We start from the raw sequence: 27,606 nt of genomic DNA, 5'->3' as shown, positions 1-27,606 counted from the left end.
ATGCGTGGGCCGTTGTGCCTCAGGGCTGTGACGGGATGCCACGACAGATGGCCCCTCTCTGGAGCTAGACGGTGATCCGGGTCAGCCAGTGACCAGGATCACGCTGGCGCCCCCCAGCCCCGGTGAGTGACAGACCTTGCTGGGCGGCTGAAACCCCTTACTCTGGGCACCTGTTCTGAGAATGTGCTCAGCAAGGGCTCCGCAGGGCAGGGTTTGCAGGTGGCGCCAGCAAAGAGGGAGAGGTGCCGGGGGGGAGGGGGGCATGGCAGTAGAGGAAGAGGGTGGAGGTGGGAGGTGAGAGAGGGACCCAGAGGGATGGTGTTGAAGGGGATGTATGGTGGGCAGGACAGTGTACATGAAACAACAGGAAATTACCCTCTTGCTGCTTTGTTTCGGAGGGTGAGATGGGGAGTGGAGACAGGTGGGGAAGTAGAAGGTAGGGCAGGAGGTGGGGTGCAGAGAGGACAGGAGGAAGAGTTAAGAGTGGGGATGGCAGGGGATGGGGACAGGATGAGCAGGGAAGGGGGCAGGGTGGGGAAGGCAGGGTCAGGGCTGTGAGAGAAGATGGTGGGGGGCAAGGCAGGGGGTGGGGAGGATAGTGGCAGGCTGTAGGGGCCTGGGTGGGGGGCAGGGTTGGGAATGGGGAGGGCAGAGGGTGGGGGTGAGGGTCAGGGCAGGGGGTGGGGCAGGCAGTAGGGGCAGGGTGGGGAGGGCAGGAGCAGGCGGCTGGGGCAGGCAGTAGGGGCAGGGTAGGGAGTGGGGAGGGCAGGGGACAATGTAGGGAGTGGGAGCAGGGGCAGGCAGTAGGGGCAGGGTGGGGGGCAGGTTTGGGAGTAGGGAAGGAAGGGGATGGGGTCAGGGTGGTGAGGGCAGGGGCAGGCAGTAGGGGCAGGATGGGGGGCAGGGTTGGGAATGGGGAGGGAAGGTGGTGGCGGCAGGGAGTGAGGAGGGCAGGGGCAGGCAGTAGGGGCAGGGTCGGGGACAGAGTTGTGGGTGCAGGATGGGGAGGGCAGGGGCAGGCAGTAGAGGCAGAGTGGGGGGCAGGAAGGCGGGGGAATCAGTGGTTTCACTCGAGTAGAGCTGGCATATCCATGCTGAAGCCTTTGTGGCCCTTTGTTTCTCTGTCCGGAGGGTCTGTGGCTGCCGTCACCCAGCCTGCTGTGGGGGTCTGGGGGGCAGGTCAGCCCCGGTCTGTTTCATTATGGTGGGGCTGCAGCTGCCATTGTGGTGCTGGGGGTGAGGGGCTGGCTCGTGTACTGCGTGTGCCCTTCCCCACAGCACCATGGGCCATCAGACTCGCAGTTCCCAGCATTTCCCTCATTGCCCAGGAGCCAGGGCTGGGGCCTGCAGCGGCCTCGTCCCATAGACTCTGCAGCATATGGCAGCATGGAGGCTGGCCCAGCCATGGCAGTGCCTGGGAGGGGGCAGGATACTCCCAATGACCCCTGTGGCCTGGGAGCCTTGCGCTCCTGGAGGTGCCAAGCCCAGCACACTGCCCAGCTGCAACAGGGCAAAGCTGGCACAAGGGCAGCCTGGCAGGAGCCAGCGTCACTGCAGTGGGCTGTGCAGCCTCGGCCAGTTCTGCCTGCGTCTGCCTTCGGCCAGTTTGACTCTGTGTCAGGGAGGGGCCAGGCTCTGCTTCGAGTCCTTTTCTTTTCTTTAAGATTTCCATTTTGGAGGAAGAAGAGGGAGGAGGGAGATCAATGACAGGGTTTAAGGGATAGAAGGGGCTGTGTTAGTGTTTAGGAGATAGAAGGGGGGGGGTCAGTGCCAGGGTCTGAGGGGAGAAAGAGGCTCAGTGCTGGGGTCTAGGGATTGAAGGGGAGTCAGGGTCTGCGGGGAGCAGGCAGGCCAGTGTCTGGGTTTGGGGGATTGAAGGAGGGTCAGGCTGTGGGGGGAGCAGGCGGGCCAGTGCTGGGGTTTGCAGGTAGAAGTGAGGTCAGTGTATGGCTGTCATTCTCATGGTAGAGAGCCTTTCTCAAAGAGGAAGGGCTTGCGGTGTTTCCTTGTGCTGGTCAGACACTGGATTCTCCAGATCTCTGGGAGTACGTCCCACAGCCAGACCCCCTCGGCTGGGAATGGGGGTCCCCAGCTCTCCTGCACTCCCCCTGGATCTGTGATCTGCACCATCCCAAGGGAGCGCAGGTCACAGATGGAAATTCGATCTCTGGTGTCACTGGGGCTCGACCCATTAGCTGCCTGCTGTGCTGATTTGGACCAAAGCTTTAAACCAGCACAAGGAGCTGACGGAGCCAGTGGAGGGACCTGGGCACAGGCCTGATATGCTCCCAGGGGCCTGAGCCATGGAGAAGGCGGGTGGCCAAATGCTTAGGGTGGCCATATTTCCCTAAAGGGAAAAGGAGACCCCACATGGGGCCAGCCTGAGCCCTCCCTGCCTCCCGCCTACAGTAGGCTTGTCTGAGGTCCTCTCCCCCCATGCCCTGGGTACAGCCTGAGGCCCCCTCTCTCCCCTGTGTGCGAGGCACCCTGAGCCCCAAGCTGCCTGCCCGTGCAAGGACAGCCCAAGGCCTGTCTCTCTTCTCTCCACATGCAGGGAGGCCTGAGCCCCCCTGCCATCCGCGGGGCCAGCCCAGCTCGAGCTGCTTTCCTGAGCCCTCCCTCCCATGGGGGGCTGGTATTACCACTGCCCCCCAAGTTCCTCTGCACTCTGCTAGGGGTCGCATGCCCCCTTTGACAAAACTGGGCATTTGTCCCATTTGCTCTTCTCGATGGACGATCACACAAATGCCCAGTTTTGCCAAAGAAGTCGGGACAACCGGGACAGGGCTTAAAAAAAGGACTGTCCTGGCCAAAATGGGACACACAGTCAGAGCCGACTTTAGGCCGAGTCCCCTGATTCCTCCGAATCGGGCCCCATGCCTAAGTGGGCCCCGCGCTCCAGGTCTTCAGCAGCACTTCGGCAGCAGGTCCTTCACTCGCTCCGGGTCTTTGGTGGCATTTCAGCGGTGGGGCCCGTCGAAACTATTCAAATTAGGCCCTGCACTTCCTAAAGCTGGCCCTGCCCAGAACCAGAGGAGGGCAGAGTTTCCCAGCAAGCTGGAGGTGAAAGGCAGCATTATACTTAGCAAAGGGTCACACAGCACCCCGAGGCTCTGGGGGCTGGAGCCTTGGATGGAAGGTGGTGAGAGCTTGGCTAGTTATTCAAAGCGTTTCCCCTTCCTGAGTGACACCATTAGGACAGACTCCCAAGGAAAGGGCTGGGGTCTCCGTCTCTTGGTCTCTTCCAATGTGGACTGGAACCTTTCTCTGGAAGAGGTGTTAAGCAAACCCAAGTTAGTGGGCTCAGCAGCAGAGGGCCTGGGTGACATTCTCTGCCCTGAGCCATCCAGGAGTCAGACTGGAGGGTCTAATGGCCTCTTGTGTGGATCTATGAATAATTTCCCAGTGGCTCCTGCAGAATCTCCATGGCTGCTGCTCTGAGCAGGGGCTGTTTGTGATGTGCGGCTGAGCTGGGCGACTGGCACCTCCTCAGTCATGTGACAAGGCTTCTCCACAAGATGGCCACGCAGGCACTTTAGCCCCAGACACTCATGCGAAGATCGATTTGCAGGAGGATTCACAGCACTTCCCCCTGTGGCCAATATTTGCACAGACACAATCCCGCTTGCACCGGTGCTCAGAAAATGCAGGCGGGTTTGTGCACCATTCGGGAGTGCACAGGGAGGCAGGGGAAGGTGGCAGTGGAAACGGAGAGGGAGTAGGGAGAGGGAGAACTCTAGAAGAACTCGAATTAGAAGAAATCACACATTTTTGAAGATCTTTCCTGCGGTCACAGGACACAGCCTGTTGCTGCCTGTGGTGACCTCAGTCTCTTTGGCATTACCCCAATTATGGTAATGGAGGGGTCCCCAAACATAGTCATCTTGCTCGTCCCTCAGGCAGGTCCCCCCTCCAGATCTCACTGGGCCAGGAGCTATGAGAGCTAAACCAAATCCCGGCATTGGAAGTGATGGTGCAGGGTATGTTGGGGCCCAAGTGCTGCCCCGAGCGGCACCTTGGCTGTGATTGGGGCATGGCCACACATTCAGTGGGGTGGGATGGGGGCATTGGCCCTGATGGTGCAGTGAACACTGTCTCTCTGACTGACTGGCCCTGGCAATTCTCCCATGTCAGGCATGGACGTATGGGGGGGTTCTGCTTCTAGTTTCTCAGTGAATGTCTGGCTGCGCACCGCTTGCTCTGCCGCAGGGCCGAGACCTGTTTGCCCTCAGCAGGGAGATGTTACAGAGAGCTCCCTCTCTGGCTCCTGGCAGGGTGCCTCACACCAGCCTAGCAGAGAAGGCGACTTAGGGAATTGGGCTGAGACCCTCCCAGCTTGTCTTGCATAGCCCCTGAGCCACTCTCAGATGCTCATGACTCCTGGTCTGGGCCAGCACAAGACCCATGGCCATGGGCCCCAGGGCTGTTGCTCATGTGATTTAGCAATGCAGCGTCTATGATATCCGCACGGCTGCAGGGGGTGGGCGGTGGTTTCGGTAGCTGCTGCTGGTGCAGGAATCCCTGAGCTATGCTGATGGAGGGTGAGTCGCTCGCCTCCCTCGCCTGGACACCTGGTGCCTGCCTAGCTGTCATGCTGCAGGAATTTCCATCTGCAGGAGGGGGCCACAATTTTCCACTCTGTGATTGGGTGGGGTTATCACAGGCCACACCCCCCACTGCCCTAGGGTATATGTGTGGGGAGGACATGTGGTACCGACCCTACTGTGGGTAGGACATAAGAACAAAAGAACGGCCATACTGGGTCAAACCAATGGTCCATCTAGCCCGGTATCCTGTCTTCTGACAGTGGCTCATGCTAGATGCTTCAGAAGGAATGAACAGAACAGGGAAATTATCTCAGAGCTTTAAGGTTACCCAGAGCATGAGGATGCATCCATGACCATCTTGGCTAACAGCCATTGATGGACCTATTCTCCATGATGACCTTATCTCTTTCTTTTTTTAACCCAGTTATATTGTTGGCCTTCAGAACATCCCCTGGCAATGAGTTCCACAGGTTGACTGTGCTTTGTGTGGAGAAATACTTCCTTATGTTTGTTTTGAATCTGCTGCCTAGTAATTTAATTGCTTTGTGCTGCCAGGTCACGGTGCCTGAGAGTTACCCCAGCTATCACTGCACAGCGGAACCTCATGCCAGGGCCCCAATTTCCTAGAATTTCTGATGTGTGCAAATCAGGGCTCATGCCGCCCACTCGCTCACAGATGGCATGAGCTGGGGGTGAGGGGGAAGGAGCCCACAGAGCCCACAAAGCAATGAACAAAAGCTTTTAAAAAGATCCCCTGGCAAACGTGCCTCACCTGAGTTAAAGCCAAGTTGCCCTGTGTTCACTGCTAGGTGTCCTGTGCTGGCTAATTCGAGTTCAGAATGCCCCCCTCTTCCCATATAGGCACACCCTGGAAATCACTCTGGGCGCTGGGAAGGGCAGCAATTCATACAGTCATAGATTCCAAGGCCAGAAGGTCCCACTGTGATCATCAAGTCTGACCTCTTGTGTCACATAGGCCAGAGACCTGCCCCAAATAGTTCCTGTTTGAAGTAGAGCATAGGATAAATCCAGTCTAAAATTGCTAGTGAGGGAGAATCCACCATGGCCCTTGGTAAACTATTCCCAGTCTGAATTTCTTTAGCTTCAACTTTCAGCACTGGATCATGTTAGAATCATAGAATATTAGGGTTGGAAGGGACCTCAGGAGGCCATCTAGTCCAATCTCCTGCTCAAAGCAGGACCAACCCCAATTTAAATCATCCCAGCCAGGGATTTGTCAAGACAGGCCTTAAAAACTTCTAAGGATCGAGATTCCACCACTTCCCTAGTGAAATAGTGTTTCCTAATATCCACCCTAGACTTCCCCCACTGCAACTTGAGACCATTGCTTCTTGTTCTGTCATCTGCCACCACTGAGAATAGCCGAGCTCCATCCTCTTTGGAACCTCTCTTCAGGTAGTTGAAGGCTGCTATCAAATCCCTCTCACTCTTCTCTTCTGCAGACTAAACAATCCCAGTTCCCTCAGCCTCTTCTCATAAGTCATGTGCTTCAGCCCACTAATCATTTTTGTTGTCCTCAGCTGGGCTCTCCAGTTTGTTCACATCCCTTCTGTAATGGGGGGACCAAAACTGGACGCAATACTCCAAGTGTGCCCTCACCAGTGTCAAATAGAGGGGAATAATCACTTCCCTCCATCTGCTGGCAATGCTCCTACTTATACAGCCAAATATGCCATTGGCGTTCTTGGCAACAAGGGCACACTGCTAAGTCATATCCAGCTTCTCATCCACTGTAATCCCCAGGTCCTTTTCTGCAGAACTGCTGCTTAGCCAGTCGGTCCCCAGCCTGTAGTGATGCATGGGATTCTTCCTTCCTAAGTGCAGGACTCTGCACTTGTCCTTGTTGAACCTCATCAGATTTCTTTTGGCCCAGTCCTCCAATTTGTCTAGGTCACTCTGGACCCTATCCCTACCCGCCAGTGTATCTACCTCTCCCCTGAGCTTAGTGTCATCTGAGAGCTTTCTGAGGGTGCAATTCATCCCATCATCCAGATCATTAATAAGATATTGAACAAAACTGACCTCTGGGGCACTCCACTTGATACCGGCTGCCAAACAGACATCAAGCCGTTGATCACTACCCATTGAGCCCGACAATCTAGCCAGGTTTCTATCCACCTTATAGACCTTTCCACCTGATAGACTTTTATCCACCTTAAAGGTCTATCCACCTTATAGACTTTTCATTGCTAGAGAGAAGAGTCCATTTGGAAATATTTGTTCCCCATTTAGATACTTACAGACTCTGATCTTAACTTTCTAAATTCTGGGCACTGGGAACTGGAGCGGTTCCGGGTGCTGGTAATGAGAAAGGTTCTGGGTGTTGGGAACAGGAGAGGTTCCGGATGCTGGCAGTGGGAGTGATTCTGGGTGCTGAGTGTGAAAGATTTTCCCTGGGATGCCACCTGGAACTGAGATACCACTGAACATGCCTGACTCATCAGCCTAGGCTTCCTTTATACTGTACTGCTGTGACAGGTCCTCAAGCCCCCTCCAGCACACATACAGGTTGGGACACTCCTAGCTGCAGGTACACACAGATGCTGAGATCAGCTTGGCATGGGAAGGCTCAGCTAAGAAACTGCTCGGTTACTCAAGTGAACTCCCTACTTTGAAGGGTAAACTCAAAATTATACCGTCTTGCGCTGCACAGGGAACTGTAGTGTAAGCTCATAAAATTCTCCCCCTCCCTCAATGTGGAGAAGAATATACAACAGCTTTCTGCCCCGAGTTATGACACCCACACACTGGTTTTAGACAAAGCAGAAACAAGTTTATTAACTACAAAAGAGGGATTTTAAGTGATTATAAGTGATAGCAAACAAATCAAAGCAGATCACCTAGCAAATAAAGCAAAAATGCAATCTAAGCTTAATATACTAAAGAAATTGGATATGACTAGCAAATTCTCACCCTAATTGTTGGTTTAGGCAGTTTGTAGAAGTTCTTGAGGGAAATCTGCACTTGCTTGCAGCTTAAACCCAAGGTATTTCTTTCACAGGTTAGAAATCTCTCTAGCCTGGGTTCACTCCTTCTCCCCCAGTTCAGTCCGTGTTTCTCAGGTGTTTCTAAGAGTCTCCTTTGGGAGGGAAGTCAGTGAAGAAACATGATGATGTCACTCCCTTGCCTTAAATAGCTTTTGCATGTGGCAGGAAGCCTTTGTCTCCAACTTTAGTTCCCGCGTCTTTCAGTGGAAAAACACTAGTATTCTATGATGGAGCCAGTACCAGGCAACTTGGTCACATGCCTCTGTAGGGCCGTAGCAGCAGGGGTTTCCCTACACCCCGCCATATCCCTCTTGAATTTCTCCAACACCCCATCCCCAGTTTTGTGAATTAGTTACATGCAGTGTTGCCAATTTAGTGATTGTTTGGAAATTTTAATTGAAATTGAAACATTAATACATACTTTAAAAGCATATAAAGTGTATGATAAAATATGTGTATCTGAAATAGTATATTAGATTTGAAAAGTATGAACATAGACTAGCTTCCTTATACAGCTTTTGTTTTTATGACGATGTCAGTGCATTCATTTCGGTGACGCTGGCCAAATTAGAAAAGAGATGACTAAGGGGGATATGATAGAGGTCTATAAAATCTTGACTGGTGCAAAGAAAGTGAATAAGGAAATGTTATTTAATCCTTCACATAACACAAGAACTAGCAGTCACCCAATTAAATTAATAGGCAGCAGTTTTGAGAAAAACAAAAGGAAGTACTTCTTCACACAATACAAAGTCAACCCAGTGAACTCTTTGCCAGGGGATGGTGTGAAGACCAAACGTATAACAGGATTAAAAAAAGAACTAGATAAATTCCTGGAGAATAGGTCCATCAGTGGCTATTAGCCAGGATGGGAGGGATGCAACACCATGCTCTGAGTGTCCCTAGCCTGTTTGCCAGAAGCTGGGAATGGGCAACAGGGGATGGTCACTTGATGATTACCTGTTCTGTTCATTCCCTCTGAAGCACCTGGCCTTGACCACTGTCAGAAGACAGGATATTGGGCTATATGGGCCATTGGTCTGACCCAGTATGACCATTCTTATGTAAAAATTAATTATAATAATAAAAATGTTTAGTACAGAAACTCCCCAACATAATGACCTCTCAAGATAGCAACAATGTGAGATAACAACCTTGGCAAATAATGCATTTTAAAAATCTTAGCCTACTAGGAAACATATTTATGTAAGTTTCCATTCCCAGTCACAAATCTAGCATTCTGAAGCAAAGTGACTAAAATATAGTCCAACAAACAAATGTTTATTTAACGTGCCCCTCACTTTTCCCTCCACCACACCCCGCTCACCGGCGTTGTCTTTAGTCATTGGAGACTCAGAGCTCAGAGGTGCTTTCACGTGAGTACACCTTCCAGGTGGAGGATAAAAAGGCACCTTACTTGTTCCTCCAGATGCTCACTGTTCGCTCTGGTCACGGCTGTTCATTGTGTCACTGTTCACCGTTCTGTTCCCAATGGTCCTGCGCAGTCACCTTCTGCTGCTACCTGCCACTGTGAGCTCTGCAAATTGGTCTCTTGAGGTTCCACCAGTTCTCAGTGATTTCAGCTGAGCTCTCAGTGTGGGAACCTTGCTCACTGCTCGTGCAGTCTGGGCTGTCTCTTACACAAAAACGCTGTACCCACAGGAACACTGTCCCCACAACAGGACTAAGCACTTAGACCTGAATGTCAGTCATTTCAGCTGCAGTGGTCACTTAACAGAACAAAAGACTCTCTATGGAGCCTAATCAGCTCTGTCTTTAAACAGTGGAGAGGGACAGGTCCCCACCCTCTCTCTTGATGCCTTCAAATCATCACAGACTAAGTACAGTTCTACTGCCCTTTACTCATACAATAAGAACAACAGTTCATCCCCCATTTCCCCCACATTCAAGTGATTTGTAACCCAACCCCAGCCAAAATCTATCACTTGGACAGCACAGCTCTGTTTGCTGGATACCTAGGTAGATTAGGTGTGAATGTAACTATAATCTGGCCCTGAAGCCTTTCCCTGCAGCCCCAGCTCATCACTGGCTATCAGGGAGAGCTCATTTAGACTTTGCTTACAAATCATCATTTGAAATTATTAGGTTGGCCAACATCACCGAAATGAATGCACTGACATTGTCATAAAAAACAGCAGCTGTATAAGGAAACAAGGAAGCTAGTCTATGTTCATACTTTTCAAATCTATTATACTTTTTCAGATACACATATTTTATCATACACTGTATAAGCTTTTAAAGAGTGCATTAATGTTTCAGTTTAAATTCAGATTTTTAAACAGTCACTAAATTGGTATGTAACTAGCTCACAAAACTGCAGGGGGGTGCTGGGGAAATTCAGGGGGGGAGTTGGGGAAATCACTGATGAGTGAGATTCCGGGAACTGGGACTGGGAGCAGTTGTGGGTGCTGGGAATGGGAGAGGTTCTGGGAGCTGGAACTGGGGGCATTTGCGGGTACTGGGAATGGGAGAGGTTCTGAGTGCTGGGGAATGAGAGAGGTTCCAGGAACTGGGATTGGGAGCAGTTGTGGGTGCTGGGAATGGGAGAGGTTCTGGGTGCTGCGAATGGGAGCAGTTCTCAGTGCTGGGATGGGAGAGGTTCCGGGAGCTGGGAATGGGAGAGGTTCCAGGCACTGGGAACAGGAGAGGTTTCAGGTGCTGGGAATGGGAGCAGTTCTGGGTGCTGGGGAACAGGAGAGGTTCCGGGTGCTGAGAGCCCATGGCAGGCATGGCTCTCCTGGCAGGCTGCAGAAGGCGATCCCCAGCTGTGCCCTATCGGCAGGGACCACAGGAGGTGTGGCTCAGCTCAGACGTGGATGCACTGACTGACTGTTGGTTTCTCTCAGGGTCTTGGCTTTGCCCAGAAGGTCCTGTGGCCCTGCGAGCCATGGAGGCTGCATCAGTGCTGAGCCCCTCATCCTGGGAGAAGCGCAGAGCGTGGGTCCGGCAGAGCCGCTGCTGGCGTACCACTGTGCTGGAGGAGGAGGCAGCGGTGGCCGTGCAGGATGTGTCTGGGCTGCAGCCACCACATCTAGATGATGTCTTCCTTGAAGGTGGGAGAGCAGCTGGGGCAGGGGTAGGATGTGTGTTCGGGGGGACTGGGTTCTTCCTTTAGCTTCTGTGCTGTACTTCCCAAGAGGTAAGTGCGCGGTGGGACTTGGATAGAGTCCGCTCTCGTTCACCCTGAGCACTCAGCAGAACAACGCTTGTCCTGCCACCTTTTCAGATCTGCAAAAACATCTCTGAAAAAGTTCAAGGAAATGGAAAAAATTTTCATCAAATGACCCTGGCTCCTGACACCAATGACTCCATTCCAGATCTTGTGCCCAGCCCTGTGTCTGCTTCCCTGACCCTAACAGCTCATTCCTGAGGCCATGGTCCCCAGTCCCAACCCCTGCCCCAGTGCCTGGGGCTAAGACCTCTCCCTGTAGAGTGGCCAGGGCCGGGACTGGACCTTTCCCCTTGGCCTGGCACCTTCTGTCTACAGGAGGAAGATGCTAAGTGTCAGCCCAAGAGGTGAAGCTCCCAGCCAGTGCAGAACCCACTTGCCAGGGAAATCCACTGAGATCCCCAGGCTGGTCCACCCAACCTGTTCATCCCAACGAGCACGCTGTTCTGGGGTTGGCCTTGGGGAAGTCATGGGGCTGTTGTCACAGAGAGATGCAGGGTGGGAGTGCGGGGCTGGGAAGGGGGTGGGGAAGGTATCTCCCTGGTTTATCTGATGGACTTTTGTATTTCCAACAGGAAGCTCCTCCAGCAAGATTGAGACTTGGCTGCAGGACTGTGGGTGAGTCCAGCTGCCCTCTGTGTGTAAGCGTGTGTGTATGACTGCTGCCACCTATTTTCTGTGTGTGTGTATGTGATAGAATCATAGACTCTTAGGGTTAGACGGGACCGCAAGGGTCATCTCATCTAACCCCCTACCAAGAGGCAGGATTTGTTGTGTCTAAACCATCCCAGACACATGGGTGTCCAGCCTTCTTTTGAAAACCTTTGGTGAAGAAACCTCCACAACCTTGCAGGGCGTCTGTTCCACAATCCTACTGTTCTTACAGTTAGGAAGTTTTTCATGAGATTAAATCTATATCTGCTGTGCTGTAGTTTAAACCCATCGCCTCTTGTCCTGCCCTCTGTGGCAAGAGAGAACAACTTTTCTTCATCTTTTTTATGGCAGCCTTTCAAGTATCTGAAGATTGCTATCACTCCCTGAAAGAGTTTCCAAAGAGGATGGAGCTCAGCTGTTCTCAGTGGTGGCAGATGACAGAACAAGAAGCAATGGTCTCAAGTTGCAGTGGGGGAGGTTTAGGTTAGAGATTAGGAAACACTATTTCACTAGGAGGATGTTGAAGCACTGGAATGGTTTATCTAGGGAGGTGGTGGAATCTCCATCCTTAGAGGTTTTTAAGGCCTGGCTTGACAAAGCCCTGGCTGGGATGATTTAGTTGGGGTTGGTCCTGCTTTGAGCAGGTGTTTGGACTAGATGACCTCCTGAGGTCCCTTCCAACTCTAATCTTCCATCCCAGCCCTCCCCTCACACCTATCCCCACCCCATACCACCCTCTTAATCTCCTCTTTTCAAATTAAACATATCCAGTAGCTTCAGCCTTTGCTTATGTGGCTGGCATTCCAACACTTTGATCATCTTCGTTGCTCCCCTCTGGATCTTTTTCAATTTCTCTCCATCCTTTTTATACAATGGTGACCAAAATTGGACACGGTACGCCACGAGGCCTAGCCAATGCCTAGTAGAATAGTACCATCACCTCCCATGACTTGCATGCTATGTCTCTGTTAATGCACCTAAAATTGCATTTGCTTTTTTGGCAACAGCAGCGTGTTGCTGACTCATGTTGAGGCTGTGATCTACCCAGGACCGGCGCTAGAGTTTTTCGCGCCCTAGGCGCACGGCCATTTCGCCGCCCCGCATGCCGCTCCCGCGGCTCCAGCTGCTGCAGCCATTTCTGCGGAGGGTCCGCGGCTCCGGTGGAGCTGCTGCAGTCGTGCCTGCAGGAGGTCCACCGGAGCTGCACGGGACCAGCGGACCGTCCGCAGGCATGCCTGCGGCAGCTCCACTGAAGCCACGAACCAGTGGCATGACTGCGGCAGGTCCACCGGAGCCGCCGGCCGCCCCCCCTGGCAAAATGCCGCCCCCCGAAAATCCTGGCACCCTAGGCGATTGCCTAGTTCACCTCAATGGAAGCGCCGGCCCTGGATCTACCACAACTCCCTAATCCTTGTCAGCAGTGCAGCTGCCAAGCCAGTTATCCCCCATTCTGCATTTGTGCATTTGGTTTTCCTTCCGTAAATGTAGCACCTTACATCTGTCTTTGTTGAATTTCATTTTGTTGTCTATAACCTAGTTCTGCAATTTATCAAGATCCCTTTGAATTTTAGCTCTATCCTCCGAAGTGTTGGTGTACACACACACACACACACACACACACACACACACACACACACACACACACACACACACACACACACACACACACACACGTCCCCTGCAGCTTTGTGTCATCTGCAAATTGGATCAGTATGCTCTCTATACCAACACCCAGGCAGGGCCACCCAGAGGATTCACGGGGCCTGGGGTTTTCGGCGGCAGGGGGCCCCTGCCACTGAATTGCCGTGGAAGACCTGGCACTTCGGCGGCTGGTCTTGAGGCGGAAGGAGCCCCCGCCATCAAATTGTCGCCAAAGACCAGGAGCAAGTGAAGGACCCTGCTCCAGGGGCCCCGAAAAACTCTCATGGGGGCCCCTGCAGGGCCCGGGGCCTGGGGCAAATTGCCCCACTTGCCCCCCTCCCGGGTGGCCCTGCACTCAGGTCATGGGCAGCGCATAGCATAGGCTGGGGAAGGCTGTGCCTCCCAAAACAGCCCCATGTGATTCCGCCCATGTTCCATCCCAAGGCCCCCTCCTGCTTGCCGCTAGTTGTCTGAGCCCAGGCAGGCTGCCTCCTCTTCTGGGAAGCCTGCTGGGTGGGGTTTGGGGTGGCTGGGGCCGTGCTACCTGGTGCTTCAGGGTTTGGGGGGAGGGGTGCCCACCCACCCGGCACTCGGGCAGCCCAGGGCTGGTGTAGGGGGGGTGGCTGGTGGTTGCTGGGGAGAGGGTCTCTGCACTTCAGCAGGGGAATGGGGTTGGGAGGGGCAGGACGGGATGGGGGCTAGCCTCACCACACTTGTAGTTTACCCACCACCCATAATCCAGGCCATTAATAAAGATTTTAAATAACACCAGATCCAGAACAGATCCCTGTGTAACCCCACTCAGGACCTTCTTCCAATCTCATAGCATTTCATTAATAGCTACTCTTTGTTTGCGGTTGTTTAATCAATTACGTATCCACCTAATGGTAGTTCCACCGAGCCCACATTTCTCCAGCTTACTTATCAGAATGTCATGTGGGACTGTGTCAAAAGCCTTGCTAAAGTCCAGGTATATTATGTTCACTGCATTCCCTCTATCCACCAAATCAGTTACCCTGTCAAAGAAGGAAATCAGCTGGTTTGGCTTGATTTGTTCTTGGTAAATCCATGCTGGCTGTTAGTGATCGCCTCTTCATCCCTGCCCCCCATCCCCACCCCCATCCAGCCCTCCCCTCGCACCCATCCCCACCCCATACCATCACCCCTACCCCATCCCAGGCCTTCCCTCGCACCCATCCCCACCCCATACCATCACCCCTACCCCATCCCAGGCCTTCCCTCACACCAATCCCCACCCCATACCACCATCCCAGCCCCATCCCTGCCCTCCCCTCACACCTATCCCCACCCCATACCACCATTCCTACTCCATTCCAGCCCTCCCCTCACACTGAGCCTCACCCCATACCACCATCCCAGCCCACCCCTCACACCAGTCCCCACCCCATACCATCATCCCTGTCCCATCCCGCCCTTCCCCTCACACTCATCCCCACCGCATATCACCATCCCATGAGTTAGTTGGGGTTGGTCCTGCTTTGAGCAAGGGATTGGACTAGATGACCTCCTGAGGTCTCTTCTAACCCTGATATTCTTTGATTCTATGATCCCTACCCCCATCTCAGTCCTCTCCTCACCCTCTTCCCAACCACACTCACCCCATTATTATCTCCAACCTTGCCCCTTCCCACCCATCCCACCCCATCCTAGTCTGCCCCTAACACTCATCCCCAAACCCTCACACCTGTCCCCACTCCCTCACATTCATTACCAACCCCATCCCAGCTCACCCCCTACACACATCCCAGCTCTCCCTTCACACCAACACCAGCACTCCCCTCATCCCCATCCCTGCCTCCAACCCAGTCCTCCCTCACCCCATCCCCATCTCCTTCACACTCATCCCCACCTCATCCCAGTCCTCCTCACACCCCATCCCCACATCCAGCCCCATCCCAGCTCTCCCCTTACGCCTTTCCCCATCTCCTCACACCCATCCCCTTCCAGCCCCTTCTCTCAAACCCATCCTGCCCCTTCCCCACACCCATCCCAGCCCTCCCCTTGCATGCTTCCCTACCTTCATCCTTGCTCCCATCACACCCTTCCCCACCCCATCCTGTCCCTCCCCTCACACCCGTTTCACATCACTTCCTTTTTCCTTGAGGCTGGACACCTTGTACTCTCTCTGGGGGCAGAGGGGCTCAGCAAAGTTATAGGAGTAAGAAGTTGCATTGTGAGTAGTAGGCAGAGACCCCCTCAGTCTGCAAGGGGCTCGGGGATGCTGGGGAGACTGTGACACTTGAAATAACAATGACATTGATAGCTGCTAATGGGCTCTTCTCTCTGACTCAGGGCATCCATGGAGGTCCTGCCTGAGGAGCCTGGCCTGCCTGCCCCCTATGGTAGGTTGCTTTCTCCTGTGCTCAGCCCCTTCCTGGTGTCAGGAGCAGGCACTCGGAGCTGGTTTGAGCTGTGGAGCTGAGAGGGAATGGTCCTGCGGGAGGGAACCGCAGGCCCAGCCGGGGAGGGGAGTAGAGCCCCTGTGCAAGTCACTGCATGTCATCAATCATGACCCTGTGCAGGGGCCAGCCTATGGTCGGTGAGCCCCACTCATCAGGGGGCAGGGGAAAGTCCATGGACCAAGCTACTCAGCCCTGGGTGCCCTGAGCGCTCCCAGAACCAGGACCTCCTTTGCTCCCAGTGAGCGCCCTGCCCAGCCCAGGGCTTGCTGGCCCAGCCCCCAGGGATCTGCTCAGCCATTGCCCTCTTGCAGGATGCAGCAGTACCGGGACCAGCTTTGAGGACGACTTGACGCTGGGAGCGGAAGGTACCAGCCTTGAGGGATGCCAGCCCAGACAGTTCCCCCGACAGCAGGGAGTGGGGCCAAAGTCACCCCTGGTGTGGAGCAGTTCACATCTGCTCTCACCAGTGTCAGCCACCATGGGGCAGCACAGCCCTGCACCCAGCAGGAGTGTGATTTCCCTGCCACCTCCACGGGGAGGAGATGATGCACTTGGGATGAGCCGAGCCCGAATCCCCTGGCTTGTGTGGGGGAGGGGGCTTGTGGGATGGAGGAGGCTGGATGTGCTCAAATCCCTTTTCCCTCCCTCAGCAGTTTGATCCCCCATTGCCCCCAGTCCAGCACGTCAGACCCAGCCACCCTGTACAGCGTCTCGTAAACACCCTGACCAGCCTGGGCCCCAGAAACCTTGGCAAGGGCAGCTGCTTCTGGGCCAAAGACACCGCACTGACTTACTCTCCACAGTGCCCCATGTGAGGCCTGTCTCTGGGTGCCCAAGGCAAGGGGAGCCCCAGGGGATGGGGGTGCTTGGGGTGCCAAGCTGGGATTCGGAGACACCCTGTGTTACTCACCCATTGCTTCTCCTCGCTCTTCCAGCTCTGTTGTTACCTAGGAGTGACAAAGCCATGGGCAGGTGAGAGTCCTGAACCTCCCCATACTCCCCCAGGGGACTCAGAGCTCAGGCTCCCCCTGCCCCAGCTGCCCCTGAGCACAGGCCCTTGTGCCCTCACAGACCCCTACAGGTCCTGCACCAAGGCTGCCCTCCCCATCACGTCCCCTCACACCTCGTCTCCACCTTCCAGCCCATACCTGGGCAGGAGTGCGCCCTGCGTAGCCCACCCCGCACCTGCAGGCCTCGCTCCCAGCAGCCCCCTTGAAACCCTCCCCCATATCAGGCCCTGAACCATATCTGTGGGGCTCGTACCCAGTTGCAGGGTCTAAGCCCTGGAGTGATGTAGGGCAGGATCTGGTGCACGGGTGTTACTGTCCAGGGGATGGTGACCCTGGCCAGGCCACGCTACCCCTAACTGTTTGTGACCCTCTCCTGCCTTCTCTCCCACAGCAGGACTCTGCTGGAGAAGCCCTGGCCAGGCCGGTACCCCCACCTTGGGCATAGCATGGCATCCAGTGCCATCTCTGGTGGCACCAACAAGACCACCTCCAGGTAGGACCTTGAGGACCTCAGGACAGGACCCCAGGGATTGGTTGGTACTTCCCAGGAGCAGTGAGTCCATCTGGCCTTCAGCTCTGTTGATGCAGCTACAGCCAGTCCTGGCCCCTCTGGGGCGGGGGGCTCAGCTGCAGCCAAGCCAGATCTCTTGGGGGTCCTTCAGCCACAGCCAAGCATTCCCCTTTGGTGTCTGTAGAGCAGCAACAAATTCCTTGGAATAGCCCCCACCCCAACCAAACAGCCTCCAACCTGAGACCCACTGGCCTCAGCCAGGGCACTTGGAGAGGAAGACTCGGGACAGACAGGTAACGGGGGTATGGGGCATGGGGATGAGGCGTGGCAGTGGGGACAGTGTGTGGAGATGAGGTGTGGCAGTGAGGATGGTGTTTGGGGATGGTGCGTGGGATGGGGCATGGAGTGGAGCAGTGTGGAAGGTGTTTGGGGACGGTTCATATTCACAGAGAGTGTGTGGGAATGGGATATAGTGGGGGGTGGGGATGATGTATGTGGATGGGGTGTGGGGATGGGTGATGCTGGTGGGGATGGTGCGTGCGGATGGAGTGTGTCGGTGGGGATGGGGTATGCTGGTGGGGACGGTGTGTGCGGATGGGGTGTGGGGATGGGTTATGCTGATGGAGACAATGTGTGCGGATGCGGTGTGGGGATGGGGTACATCGGTGTGGATGTGTTATGGTGGTGAGGACGATGTGTGTGGATGGGACATGGGGATGGGGTAGGCTGCTGGGGATGGTGTGTGTGGATGGGGCATTGTGCGGGGGATGGGTTATGCTGGTGGGGACGATGTATGTGGATGGGGTGTGGGGATGTGTGATGCTGGTGGGGATGGTGTGTGCGGATGGGGTGTGTCGGTGGGGATGGGGTATGCTGATGGGGACAGTGTGTGTGGATGGTCGTGGTGCTGGGGATCTGGTGGCTGGGACCTGGTGGTGAGGATGGGCATGGCAGTAGGGATGTGCCATAGGGATCAGTTATTCCAGTGGGGATGGTGTGTCGGGTTTCCCCCTGCTCTGACCGCTGCCCCAGCAGGAGGGGTGATCCAGCCCCATCACCCCATCTCAGTGCACCATGTTGCTCTCTCTGCAGTGTCTCTGAGATCCTGGAGCGGTGCCAGGAGGACGCTGAGGAGATTCTCTACAACTTGGGCTTCGTGCAGGATGAGCCTCAGGCCACAGCCCGGATCCCGGCCCGGTTCTTCTCAGCTCCTTCCCAAGCCAAAGGCATAGATTTCCAGCTCTTCCTGAAGGCCCAGGTGCAGCGCCTGGAGATGGAGGATCCCTGCCTGACCCTGGCCAGTAGGTGTTGCTGGGGTTACCTCTCCCACGGGGATGCCTGGGCACTCCAGAGGAGCCTGGATAGTTGGGGGTTAAAGCAGCCTGGCCAATAAACCTGCAGTCGGGGGTAAGAAGCCATTAGCTGTGCCCAAGGCTGGGACAGTCTCTGACAGGGCCGACTTTAGGCCGATTCGCCCGATTCCTGGGAATCGGGCCCCACGCCTAAGAGGGCCCTGCGCCTTAGGTGCCTTTTAAATTTTTTTTACTTACCCCGGCTGCTGCGGTCTGCTCTGGGGTCTTCCATGGCCCAGTTCCCCTGACCAAAGCGCCGGCGGGAGCGCGGCTGCCCCACAGCCCTGCTCTCTCAGCTGGAGCTCTGACCAGAGCGCGACAAGCCGCGTGGTGCGCTCTCCTGGCTGGAGCTTCGGCCGGAGCGCAACAAGCCCCGCGGCCCCAGCTGGAGCTCTGGCCAGAGCGCCGCAAGCTCCGTGGCCCCGCTCTCCTGGCTGGAGCTCCGGCTGGAGCGCCGCAAGCCCCGTGTCCCCGGCTGGAGCTCCGGGCCCTTTAAGTAGCCCCCAGAGCCCCCTGCTACCCCAGGGCTCTGGGGGCTATTTAAAGGGCCAGGGCTCCAGCTGCCTCTGCCACCCCGGTTCTTTAAATAGCCGCCGGAGCCCCACCGCCCCCATGCATTCCCCAGGGCTCCCACGGCTATTTAAAAGGTCCAGGGCGGAGTAGAAGCAGGGGAGCCCTGGGCCCTTTAAATAGCCCCCAGAGCCCTGGGATAGCAGGGGACTTGGGGGCTATTTAAAGGGCTGGGGCTCCAGCTGCCTCTGCTGCACCCCCTGTCCTGCTCGCACCAGCCCCACCCCCCCTGCCTGCAGCCAGCTCTGCACCCCCTGCTGGCTGTGGCCAGCCCCTACCAAACCCCCTGCCCTGTCTCCAACCAACCCATGCCACACATCCCTGCCCGCACCAGCCCTGCACTGCCCGCCCTGCCCTGCCCTGTCTCCAGCCAACCCCTGCTGCACCCCGCTGCTTGAAGCCAGCCCGCCCCACACTCCCTTGTCTCCAGTCAGCCCCGCACCCCTTGCCCTGCCTGCAGCCAGACCCTACCTCCAGTCAGCCCCTGCCTTGCCTCGAACCAGCCCCATGTCCACTGCTGCCCTGCAGTTCCCAGGCCAATAACCTGCACATTTGCTTCAATGAGGGGGGCAGGAAGCAGCGGGGACCCACACATGTGCACACCCCCAGGGAGTGGCGTGGACCTACACACGTGAAACGGCAGTCATTAATAACCAATCAACAGCATATATGATGCAATGTACATAATATACAATTTTATTATTTATATAGTTATGGAAAGTAAATAATATATGGAAGAAATGGAAAGCTTTTTTTTACCCTTTTTTCTTTTTAAGTCATCCCTGCCAGGGCCCCACTGAAAGTGTTGGAATTGGGCCCCGCACTTCCTAAAGCCGGCCCTGGTCTCTGAGCCCTGCCACCCTGCCTAGCCAAGCCCAGGTTACTGGCCAGTCATTGCACTCAAGGGATTCATACTTGTGGTGCCAGAGGCAGGTTCCCATCTCAGTCGCTTCTCCGTCTCAGAGACCGGTGCAGAGGCATGGGATGGTCTGCTCTGGGGCTCTGCCCGGGGAGCAGAGCTGGGCTGGGGTGGGGATAGGATGTGCCCATGGGGAAATGAGGTTTTGGGATGGATCGTGGCAGTGGAAGATGGTGTGGGGGACCTAGTGGTAAGAGCAGGTCATTAGAAGTCAGGACTCGGGTTCTATTCCCACCTCATCCCACTCTGAGCAGCCTTGGGCAAGTTGCTTCCCCTCTAGTGCCTCAGTTTCCCCACTTGTGAGTTGGGCAGAACACGATCCACTGTAGTGAAGCACATGGAGACCCTCTGATCCTTGGGGAGTTGTGTTTCTCCCCCCACCCCCCGAACCCCCTTCAACCAATAGTGAACGGGCCATCAGAAGAGCCTGGTTACTACAGTCGGGTTCCACTCACCAGCTTCCCACAGCAACCCTGCTAATAGATCCACAGGCACCCAGACCAGCAGGGATTGTTCCAAGCACCTAGTCTGGCCTTGGGCGTGGCCCAGGCGAGAGAATGCCCCCAGGGACTCCTGCTTCTGGTTCTGTATCTTCTGCTTGGCCCTGAGCATCCCCAATCTCTGCCTAGTATCTGACCTTCCTCTCTCTCCTTTCCATGCTGCCAGGTCGGTTCCAGCAAGTGGAGGCCCTGGCTGCGACGGCGGACGCCTTCTTCTGCCTCTATTCCTATGTCTCCAAGACCCCCCTGCGGAAGATTTCACCGGCCCAGATTTTCTGGGCCTGCCCAGAAATTCCCAATTTCTGGGTTGTGCCTGCGAAGACTGAGGCTACGTCTCCCGTGGACCGTCTGAAGAAAGCCATCTCCAGGATGTGCCTGTACACCTCACCCAGAGCCAGGTCCTCGCGGAGAGCTAGCAGGGCACCCAGCTGCCGGAGGAGCAGCCTGGGCAGTGTGGTACAGGAGGTGCTGGAGAGGGCGAGGGAGGAGCGGTTCCGATTTGACCAAACAGATATAGAGGATGTGGAAGGGGCAGACTGTGAGATGCCCACAGAGACATTCCAGTGCCAGCATAGAGTGGAGAGCTCCGTCCAAGAGCCACCGTCCCCAGAGCTAGCAGAGCATGTTTTGGAGCATCTCTGCCACGGAGGTGAGGCAGCTGCCATTTCTCCAGGAGGGAAAGCAGAGCTCCACGCAGTGCCAACCCCACCAAGGCTGCAATGGGCCCCACAGGGGCTACCTGCTGGCACAGTTGGGGCATGTGCAGAGGGGGCAGGTAGTCCAGGCTACCAGGAGGAGAAAGGCCCTGGAGAAGCCACTATGGAGATGGTTCCTTCCAAATGGGAGGTCTCCATGGACACGTCCTGTCCCTCAGGGGGAGCAGGGTCTGATGAGGAGGGTTCCTATTCTGGAGGCATGGCTGCACCGCGGGCTTGTCTCATCTCCTCTCCTGGGACACACTACACAGCCACCAAAGCCATGGGCACTGTCCGGACAACGTGGTTCCATCTGGAGCCCAGAGTGGGGCTCAGAAGTGAGGTCAGGTTTGCCTTAGACTTTTCCAGGGCCCTGAGCAGTGATAATGCAGGCTCCTGCATAGCCCGGCTGCCCCAGCCAGGGGGGCCCCCAGGGAAGGATGGGCTGGAGGCCTACGGAGGAGCTATCATGTGCCCAAAGGAGCTGAGGGCTGAAGGCAAAGGACACTCACCACACAGAGGGAGCTCCCACACGTGTGGCTCCCAGGACGTGGCACATCCCCAGGGGCGGGACACCGAAGTCCCAGGGCCAGCGTTGCTCTCCCTGGAGGAGGTTCCTGCTTCGTGGGTAGCAGGCGGGGGCTCCATGCTCCATGGGCCCTGCTGGGCACCAATGCTGCCCCTCCAGGAGGATGATTCTTTTGAACTGGAAGAGGTGGGTATAGACGTGGGGATGCCCTGAGCCTAATCACTGAGCCCCTCGGGCGGGGGGGAGGGCAAGTTCCGCCCTCCGGCTGCAGGGAGTGCCCTGTAGATAGCCATGGTCACTGCATGCACACCTCAATGGCCCTGCCCCTGGCCGCGTGCACCTGTACCTCCTCCAGCTCCCAGCACTCAGCACTCAATTCCCACAGCAGGGAGTCTGACTAGGCCAGCGCAACACAGGGACAGCTGGCCATGCCCTCGCCTGGTCACAGACTATGGGATGCACCAGCTTCCTGGGACAGATCCACTGCAGGGCAGCTGTGGGCCACGTGCAGGGAGCTGCCTGGGTGCGGCTCGGGGGCACGATTTGACCCTTTCTGGTGGCTGGGCACAGTGAGAGTTCAAAGAGCCGGAATGAGAGGATGGCGGGAGTGAGAGCTGGCTAGAAAGAGTAGGACGGCCTGACACAGTCAAGGGTGAATGGCCAGCAGAGGGCAGCTGGGCTCCGGTGCAGCAAATGTCCCTGACATGCTAACAATGACCCAGGCTGTTTGGGTTTGAAAGATCAAAAGCTTTAAATGCAGCTGGTCCCAGGAGGGGAGGGAGCCGAGGATGATGGGGTCGGCCTCCTATATCAGCTGGGGAGGAAGATGCAGGTGGAACAGAGGCAGTGACACACACTTGTGTCTCTTTGAAGCACTAGCAAGTGCAATGAGTCCGTGTCATACATAACATTTTTTCCCAGATCTGGACCTTAGTGTCCAAAATACGGGTGTTAGCATGAAAACCTCCCAGCTTAGTTACCAGCTTGGACCTGGTAATTGCTGCCACCAGCCAGGAATTATACAGTGCCTAGCTCACTGTGGTCTCCCCAAAACCTTCCCTGGGGGACCTCAAGACTCAGATTCCTTGAGTCTCACAACAAAGGGGAATAAACTATTTCCCTTCCCCCTCCTCCTCTCCAGGTGTTCCCTCCCTGGGTTCCTGGAGAGATAGACAGAAGCAAGCTCCGTGAATCTAAACAAAGGGATTCTACCCTCCCTGTTTCCAGTCCTGGAAACACAAGTACCGAGAGAGCTAATCTCTCTTCCCCCTCCCCCAGAGGGTATGCAAAGTCACGCTTAGTAAATCTAACACAAAGAGATTTTCCCCCTGACTTCTTCCTCCCACCAATTCCCTGGTGAACTGCAGACTCAATTCCCTGGAGTCCCCACTAAAGAAAACTCCAATAGGTATTAAAAAGACAGCTTTATATAAAAAGAATGAAAAAAGGACATAAAAGGATCTCTGTAATAAGGTGACAATATACAGGGTCAATTGCTTAAAGAAAATGAATAAACAGCCTTATCCAAAAAGAATACACTCAAGCAACTACACACATGTAAATACAAAAAAAAATATATAAACCTGTTGTCTTACTATCCTTGTACTTACAACTTGGAAACAGAAGATTAGAAAGCCTGGAGGTAGAAAAATCACTCTCAGAGCCGAGAGGGTCAGACCCAAGAACAAAGGACAAAGAACTCACACCCAAAACTTCCCTCCACCCAGATTTGAAAAAGTCTTGTTTCCTGATTGGTCCTCTGGTCAGGTGTTTCAGGTTACTGGTGTTAGCCCTTTACAGGTAAAAGAACATTAACCCTTAGCTATCTGTTTATGACAGTCCGTCCAACAGGATTCTGACAGAGCCCTGTCGCGGCAGGGCAGCTGCTGCCTACCCCCTGCCCCTTCAGTGAGTACCCAGGGTATTGCATCCGTAGCATCCTCCACCTGGCATGCACCTGCACGCACGCACACACACGTGCGCGCTGGCATAGGCGCTGCTCTGTGGGTGCTCCAGGGCTCAAGCACCTATTGAAAAAATAGGGGGTGCTCAGCACTCAGAGGGCTGGATTAATGTTTTGTGGGTCCTGGCTCCCGGACTGTGACCCCGAACCCCCCCTCCTCCTGCGCTCCGCCCTGAGCCACTTTTCCCTCTCGGCATCTACTCCCTAGTCCCTGCCCCACTTGGCCTCTTCCCCTGGAGGCCACGCCCGCTGCTCGCACAGACGGGAGGGGAGGTCGGAGGGGAGTCAGCGCCTGTGCACTTGGGGCTCATTCTCTCCAGCAGGGGCACTAGTCTCTCTGTCACACACACACACACACACACACACACACACACACACACACACACACACAGAGCTGCTGCTGGCCCGAGTGTCCCCCTCCCCCCAGTGCCATGCCTGCACTCTCATCCACTGTGCGGTTTCTTGCTTTCAGGTGCAAAGCACCAGTGAGGATGAGGGTGGCACCCCCGAGGCAGCAGCCTGGCTGCCCGCACCTGCGTTGACGAGACATCGGAGGCGTAAGTAGGCTCCTTGGCTCTGGCTTGAGCCATGCACAGGGAATGGCCTTGCTCCGGCTTCCAGCCAGTCTCCGCAGGGGGATGGTTTGGGGCACTGGGGCCTGAGGGGAGGGGCAGCGGCGATGTCTCGGGGGCAGGGAGCCTCTGCGGAGCTGCCTGCCCATGGGATGGGCCAGGCCTGGCTCTGGGCAAAGCCCAGCCCCTCCAGCCCCATTTGGAACCGGTGGGCTCTGTACCCTATGGCCTGGAATCCTGCACCCCGATATACACCCCTTGTGCCCCACAGAGACAGGCAGTCTGGGAGCCAGGAGGGCAAGCGCAGGGGTGTCAGAGCCACACGAGATAGGGGAAGCTGAGAAAGGTCGAATGTGATCCAGCAGCTGGAAGCTGAAGCCAGACAAATTCAGACTGGGAGTAAGGTGCTGTACATTTTTAACAGCAAGAGGAATTAACCATCAGAAGAACTTCCCAAGGGTACTGGTGGGGTCTCCATCACTGGCAATTTTAAAATCCAGCTTGGAGGTTTTTCTCAAAGCTCTGCCCTAGGGATTGTTTTGGGGGCAGGTCTCTGGCCTATGTGACACAGAAGGTCAGGAGACATGATCACAATGGGCCCTTCTGGCCTTGGAATCAGTGAATCTATAAGAGCCCAGCTGACCCCGGAGAGCGTGTCTTGGCCAGCTGGGTGCCTGACGGGGAGCGCCCTGGGCAGCAGAGTGGGCCCAGCCTATGGGAGAGCAGTCAGCCCCCCCACACGCGGCCCCACACCCAGCCCCTTGCACATGACCTTCAGCCCTGCACGTGGCCTCCAGCCCCCACACAGCCCGGCCCCCAGCCTCCAGCCCTGCCACACAGGCCTGCACGTGGCCCCCACTAGCCCCAGCCCCCACACAGACTTGCCCCCAGCCCTGCACACAGCACCCTGCACACAGCCCTGAGTCCTGCATACAGCTACCAGCCCTGCACATGGCCCCTAGCCCCTCACGCAGTCCGGCCCCCAGCCTCCAGCCCTGCACATAGGCCTGCACATGGCCCCCAACCCCTCATGCAGCTCTGCCCCCAGCCCCGCAGCCAGCACCCTGCACACGGGCCTGAGCCCTGCACACAGCTCCCAGCCCTGCACATGTCCCCCAGCCCCGCACGCAGCCCCCTGCCCCTCAGCTAGGGCTGCCAACTTTCTAATGGCACAAAACCGAACACCCCTGCCCAGGCCCTGCCCCGGCTCCACCCCTTCTTTGATGCTGCGCCCCACTCACTCCATCCCTCTGCCCTCTGTCGCTCACTCTCCACTACTCTCACTGGGGCAGGGGATTTGGGTTCCGGGAGCTATGGGCTGTGGGCTGGGGGTCTGGGCTCCAGGTGGGGCCAGAAATGAAGCGTTCGGGTTGCAGGAGAGGGCTCCAGGATGGGGCAGGAGGTTGGGGTATGTGGGAGGTTGAGGACTCTGGATGGGGGTGCAGGTTCTGGGGTGGAGCCAGTGAAGAGTGGTTTGGGGTACAAGAAGGGGCTCTGAGATGGGGCCGAGGTGTTCAGAGTGCTGGAGGGGGTGGGGGCTCCAACTGGGGGTGTGGGGTCTGGGGTGGGGCCGGGATGAGAGGTTTGGGATGGAGGAAGGGGCTCAGGGTTGTGGCATGGGATTGGGGTATGGGGTCCAGGAGGGAGTTTGGGTGCAGGAGGGGACTCCGGCTTGAGGGGAGGGTTTGGGGCGGGAGAGGGTCTGGGGTGTGGGGTCTTGGCAGCAGTTACTGTAGTTCCCAGGGAAGCAGCCGCCAGGTCCCTGCAGCCCCTCAGAGTTGCAGAGCTGCCACTCAGGGCGGGGGCAGCGTGTGGAGCCTTCTTGGCCACCCATGCGCCTAAGAGCTGCTGGGACCTGGCAGCTGCTTCTGGGAGCCACGCGGAGCTAGGGCAGGCTGGGATCCTGCCTTAGCCCTGGGCCCTCGCTGCGCTGCCGACCAGACTTTTAACGGCTGCCAGCCGGAGCCACCAGAGTCCCTTTTGCGACTGGGTGGTCCAGTCGAAAACCGGACACCTGGTAACCCTACCCCTCACCAAGCCCCTCACCCATCCCCGCACCCATCCCCATGCCCAGTCCTGCACTCAACCTTGCATACGGCTCCCAGACTGCACATGACTCCCCCCTAACCCTGCGCACAGCCCTGCATACAGCCCCCAGCCCTGCACGTGGCCCGCAGCCCTCTACACAGTACTGCACGCAGCTCCCAGCCCCTCACACAGCCCCCAGTCCTGCATACAGCCACGCACACAGCCCCTAGCCCCACACACAACTCCCAGCCCCTCACACAGCCCCCAGTTCTGCATACAGCCACGCACACAGCCCCCAACCTCCCCACACAACTCCCAGCCCCTCACACAGCCGTGCACACATCCCCCAGCCCCGCTGGTGTGGAGTGCGCAGAGCGCTGTGGTTTTCACGCTGATGCCCTGAAAAAGAGGTGCCCAGTCTCAGTCTTTGTTTCCTTTGGCTTTAGGTTTCATGCTCCATGCCCACAGTGCGCATTCTGACAGCAGCGGTTTTGTGGAGGAGCCGGCGCCCAACTCAACGCCCACCACCCAGCTTCCTGATACAGCCTGCTCCAAGCTCGGCAGGCCATTGGGGGGCCCATGTGGCACAGGGCAGGCTGTGTAGGTCAGGACTCCCTGGCTGAGGGACCTCATCTGAGCAGGAGGAAGATATCTGCTGTGTCCAGGCCACACACTTCTTCCAGCCTATCCCAAGCCCCTTCATGAGCCATGACAGGGTCCGGGCACGATCCCTGGGGCAGAAGGATCACAGATTCCTGGGCCTGGGAACAGCAGAATTGTGCCTCAAATTCAGACAGCACCAGGCAGCCAGGGAAACCCATGACCCTGGGCATGGAGCAGGAGGCACCCACCAGGGATCCAGGGTGACCCAGAGCATGGAGCAGGAGCACCCACCAGGCAGCCAGGCCAACCCATGTCATGGAGCAGGGGGCACCCACCAGGAATCTAGGATGACCAAGGGGTGCAGAGTGGACGGGGCATCTACTCCCCAGAGTGAGCCTGGGGGCAGGTGGACAGCCACCTGCCAGGCAGCCATGGTGACCCAAGGGTGCAGAGTGTGGTGGCAGGGGTACCCACCCACCAGGCAGCCAGGGTGACCCTGGGGTGAGGGGGAGGCGCAGCTCTCTGGTATTTAAAAAAGAAAATTTGTTTCATAACTTTTGACAAAAACTGCAGAAAATCATCGTCCTTCCCCCAGCCCCTAGTTCGCCAGCGAGATCAGTAACCCTTGGGGCACAGCGATGGCCTTGCCAGGGTGATGATGGGGTGGAGTTAGGGGGGATTTCTCTGCTTTGTTGAGTTCCCCCTGCTGGCACAAATGGGGAATTGCTCGGCTCCACAGGCTCCATGTGACCTGCGGCTCATTACTCACAACCTCACTAGCACTTTGGAACTGGTTCTTGTTACACATGCTGTAGCGCTTGCAACACTAGGACATCTGGGATCCTGCCTGGGAACAGCCCATGCACATTGTAAATAAACACATGGAGAGGA

The 27,606-nt window shown here is 56.2% G+C and overlaps 1 protein-coding gene across 2 annotated transcripts; it reads left to right on the top strand.

Annotated features, from left to right (window-relative positions):
- Positions 1-27,606, top strand: TESPA1 (thymocyte expressed, positive selection associated 1). Of its 2 annotated transcripts, none has more exons than XM_030546222.1 (11): positions 1-122; positions 10,423-10,629; positions 11,321-11,363; positions 15,354-15,403; positions 15,775-15,828; positions 16,399-16,435; positions 16,868-16,966; positions 18,077-18,285; positions 20,492-21,735; positions 23,985-24,069; positions 26,559-27,606. In XM_030546222.1, exons 2-11 carry the CDS (start codon positions 10,464-10,466, stop codon positions 26,714-26,716), a joined length of 2,145 nt encoding a protein of 714 aa, XP_030402082.1. In that variant the 5' UTR covers positions 1-122; positions 10,423-10,463; the 3' UTR covers positions 26,717-27,606. The 2 variants fall into 2 exon arrangements, with proteins under 2 accessions (XP_030402082.1, XP_030402081.1); XM_030546221.1 differs by having other exon boundaries at positions 16,865-16,966.

Source organism: Gopherus evgoodei, unplaced genomic scaffold, assembly GCF_007399415.2.
Source record: "Gopherus evgoodei ecotype Sinaloan lineage unplaced genomic scaffold, rGopEvg1_v1.p scaffold_42_arrow_ctg1, whole genome shotgun sequence".
Taxonomy (NCBI): Eukaryota; Metazoa; Chordata; order Testudines; family Testudinidae; genus Gopherus; species Gopherus evgoodei.
This window is presented reverse-complemented; position numbering and strand designations above follow the sequence as displayed.

Bases quoted from the DNA above. Each gene is read 5' to 3' on its own strand.
- TESPA1 (XM_030546221.1), top strand. From the start codon at position 10,464: ATGGAGGCTGCATCAGTGCTGAGCCCCTCATCCTGGGAGAAGCGCAGA. The intron at 10,630-11,320 runs GTGGGAGAGCAG...TATTTCCAACAG, and splicing joins AGATGATGTCTTCCTTGAAG to GAAGCTCCTCCAGCAAGATT. The intron at 16,436-16,864 runs GTGAGAGTCCTG...TCTCTCCCACAG, and splicing joins AGTGACAAAGCCATGGGCAG to CAGGACTCTGCTGGAGAAGC.